The following is a 3,866-nucleotide window of genomic DNA, read 5'->3' as shown; positions in this document are numbered from 1 at the left end:
TACGTTGCAGTCTGAAAAACGAGAATAACCGGAGAAGATGACATACACATTAATTGTTTATAAAGTAACCTACGTTACAGTCTGAAAAACGAGAATAACCGGAGAAGACGACATACACATTAATTGTTTATAAAGTAACCTACGTTACAGTCTGAAAAACGAGCATAACCGGAGAAGATGACATACACATTAATTACAACAAAAATTCAATTCGAAAGTCGCAAGTTAATTGTTTTCCTATTATCAAATGTCAACATTTTGTTACCGCTTTAGTGTCAAACTACACAATGGTCTTTCAGCGCTGTATTTCGTACGAGGATTGAGCCCGAATTTTAGCTTTATAAACTGTGTAACTTTGCACTTGAAAAATAAAAACAAATACTTTTCGTATTTTGATCTTATTTTTGAATGTGTCCACAAGGTTACGTTTTATTTATGTTTGACATGTGTAAAATAAAATAATTTAACGTGTTGAAAGTTTTCACACCTGAAATGAAGATATTTCTGAGATAAGTTTAAAATTTTTCTCCTCGTATTCTAATACGAATTAGTATGATTTGAGAATTTTGAGAGGGAGGAGAAGGGCAGATTCGATATAGACCCCCCTCATAGTGTAATAGTTATATATATATATATATGTTCAAATGTGCATATATGTATATTTTTTATATACCACAGTGTTTCCAAAAGTGGGAGGTTTATTTAGAATTAAAATTAATTCAGCATCTTTGTTTTCGGCCCGTTTTTTGGCGACCCCCCCCTCCAGAAAAAGCTTCACGGAATAAGCCGACAAAAATTATGTTGAATTAATTAAATGATACAATATGTCGAAAAGAGATGTTTTTGTTTTTACTACGGCACTGTTTTTCCATCACCCCGCTAAAGTTATAGGTTGGGGGGGCCTTTTTTTATTCACATCAAGGGGACCTCAGACTAAAACAGTTTGGGAACCACTGATTTACCATAAACCAGTCGTCAGCTATATACACTTGGACTGATTCCAAAAACTCCATTTGAGATCGCTCGGTTAAAATACATGCAAGTAATTAATGTTTGTACACATCCTTGGCTATCAGCCATTTGTCTTGTCGTCGTAAACATACACCGTTCAGTACTGCTCCATTTAACGTAACGTCCATGAAGATAATATAGCCCTAAATGGAATTATTTCTTTCACTTACTTTCACAGATATTGGTAGAGGAACCATTTTAAAGCCACTGGATGGTTTATATCAACACGTCAGCTTTTAAAACAGTTCAGATGTCACTAATATTAGACTTTAATCCTCTGAAATACGAAACATTTACTGCGACATTGACTATTAAAGTAACGACAGTTTAGTTATTACACATGCAACACACACATATACATGTATGTACACATAAATATACAAAACGCCCAAACTTGTGTAGCATATATTAAACGTGTATACACCATACAGTATATGTATATATACATATATGTGAAATACACGTGTGACACATAGATACAATATTAACATAATAAATACAATTAATGCTGCAATAGTACTTCACTCTTTGGATTATGTTACTCTGATGTCCTGAGTGCTGAATATCGCAGCTATTCTAGAAGTTGACCAAATCTGTCTCGTGTCTCAACCAAGAAATTGATTAATTCATTCTTTTATCACATTTATATCGAGGTCCTTTACGAAGCAATAGCCACGTGTTTTTATATTGAGGAAAACAAAACTTAAAGTTAAAGATAACACACTTTAATAGGTCAAATAATAATAGTACTTGACGATATTACTATAATTTTGATATTCAATGTTTAAATAAAAAATGTTGAAGCACTGACACGAAAATTACTTACCTAGATAAAATATTTGGTGTGCCGTATTGGTCTTCATTGCTTCAGCAGACTCAAAGAACGTGCGTTAAGAGATTAGTGTTGTTTAGGTAACCAACACTTTCATGTAAAAGAAACCAGATCTATAGGGAAGGTGGGATGCCTAACTGTTTTTAAGTTTTCTTCGCCTCTAACCTTAACTGACCGTCTTTTATTTTTTTTAAATTTTTGCTCTAAAATGGCAGGATTTTATTTGTTGCTATAAAATGGTAGGATTTTACTTTCAAATGATTTTGTAGTAGCTTGTTCTTTCTTTAAATTAAGAAGAAAAGAACGTTGTTGGTTCTTTATACTTAGGATTATCTAGCAAATACAGGAACTTCGCAGGAAGTACAAATCTTCGTCTTACCCAAATACGTGTATTAAACCAAATAGGTTTATTTACAATTGTAATTTTCTATTTCAGATAAGACCGAAACCACGAGCGTAAGTTCTACGACGAACTCGTTTCTGAAATGCGCGTGTTCGCTCACAAACAGACCTTCGCCTAGATCCTGGTAAGGGTTAGGGGTGAGAAGTTTTCCCCTAGCATCAAATTGCCCTGGTTTCGAATTACATATGGCCTGCTCGTGCGAATAGAAAAGCTTCAAAAGTCTATTATCACTAGGAGTAGTGATTGGAAACACAACGTAAGAGGGAACTTAGTGCCTTGTTTAGAGTAGTTAGATATGCTAGTACTGTGAGTCAATTGTAAGAAACGTAGCCTAATAAACAGTGTCACAGTTATCTTACATGTTCGTTCTATTCTATGGATCAATCTTGTAACATTCTGGAAATATAAGATAATGACGTCATACAAATCTTTACACAAAATCATTTAACAACGAACTACTAAAGAACTGATAAATAACTTGAAGCATCAATTGTCCAGAATTTCTTACGTAGCAAAAAAAACAGCATAATGGGCTATCTTAAGCTATCGCCACCGCAAGGATCGAACCCAAAATTTAGCGTTATAAGCTTTTAGAAATTATTTTTTACTGCCATTGATGGTTGATTTTTTAAATATATACACAGAATAAAATTACCATCTTACAAAATGCTTACATCTTCAGTTATTTTAGGTTAAAGCTCCGTTGGGTTATCTGCTGGATTCATTCCAGGGAATAGAACCCAGGATTTTAGCGTATCAAGTCCGGGTGACATTCATAAAATATGCAAGTCAACAGCAGGTAAATGTTGATTTTTTAAAAAGTGAAACGATTAATTAATAATATATTGTTATGTCTCTTTTCGTTAGTTAATTTTCCGTATAATTTCTTTCCGAAGAAACTTTAGCGATACAAGTCCTTTGTTAAATAAAACTGGTTTATTCTTTCTAAATACAACTTTGCAATACACTTAATTTCCACAGTCGCGCTATAACAAACGCTATAATTCACAACGAACGTCTCACGTGCTCGACTCAACAATACGTCTCTCTGTCCGCAGTTCAATTACACATTACATTGTTGCCGTCAGTTCTTACCTGTTTATATATATACAATACTACCGCATATCTAGTAGGCTCTCGAGATTTCAGGAAGGTACGTGAACGTTCGAGAAGCGCATGACGTGTTACTAGAGTTACGTGACCTCCGCTGTCGTAACAATATATTATAAGCAACATATTTATGACCTTATCTTAATGATAAACGCTGTGGTTTTTGGCTAGTTTTGCCCTAGATCTATTTAATTACTATTTCTTTATTGTAGAGTTAATATCGAATATAATATATATATATATATATATATACCCAAGAGTACGATAGTGACTTCATCCATGTTAAGAAGATGGATTGACACTACTCTAGTCTATATTACGGAACCGATTTTTTTGCCGAATCTGGAGTATTATTGCCACAGCTGTTCATAATGCTGTAATGCTACAACTGTTATATTTCTCGATGTATCTAAATAGTCTCATATCATATTGAAAGTAGCAGATTTATATTGTTACCACTCCGTTTGTTAATTAACTTTCCGTAACTTCGTTCCGACGAAACTTAAGCGG

At 33.8% G+C, this 3,866-nt stretch overlaps 1 protein-coding gene across 1 annotated transcript in view; it reads right to left on the bottom strand.

Annotated features, from left to right (window-relative positions):
* Nucleotides 1-2,314, bottom strand: part of LOC111085952 — a 46,794-nt gene extending 44,480 nt beyond the window's left edge. The window contains exon 1 of the mRNA XM_022386930.1: nt 1,838-2,314. Coding sequence (XP_022242638.1) covers nt 1,838-1,874 — 37 coding nt within the window. The 5' untranslated portion in view covers nt 1,875-2,314. The remainder of the gene's footprint in view (nt 1-1,837) is intronic.
* Between the last annotated feature and the right edge of the window lie 1,552 nt (nt 2,315-3,866).

The sequence above is a fragment of the Limulus polyphemus genome, unplaced genomic scaffold (assembly GCF_000517525.1).
Source record: "Limulus polyphemus unplaced genomic scaffold, Limulus_polyphemus-2.1.2 Scaffold736, whole genome shotgun sequence".
In the NCBI taxonomy this organism is placed as follows: domain Eukaryota; kingdom Metazoa; phylum Arthropoda; class Merostomata; order Xiphosura; family Limulidae; genus Limulus; species Limulus polyphemus.
Note: the sequence above shows the minus strand (reverse complement) of the source record. Positions and strands in the feature narration are given on the sequence as shown.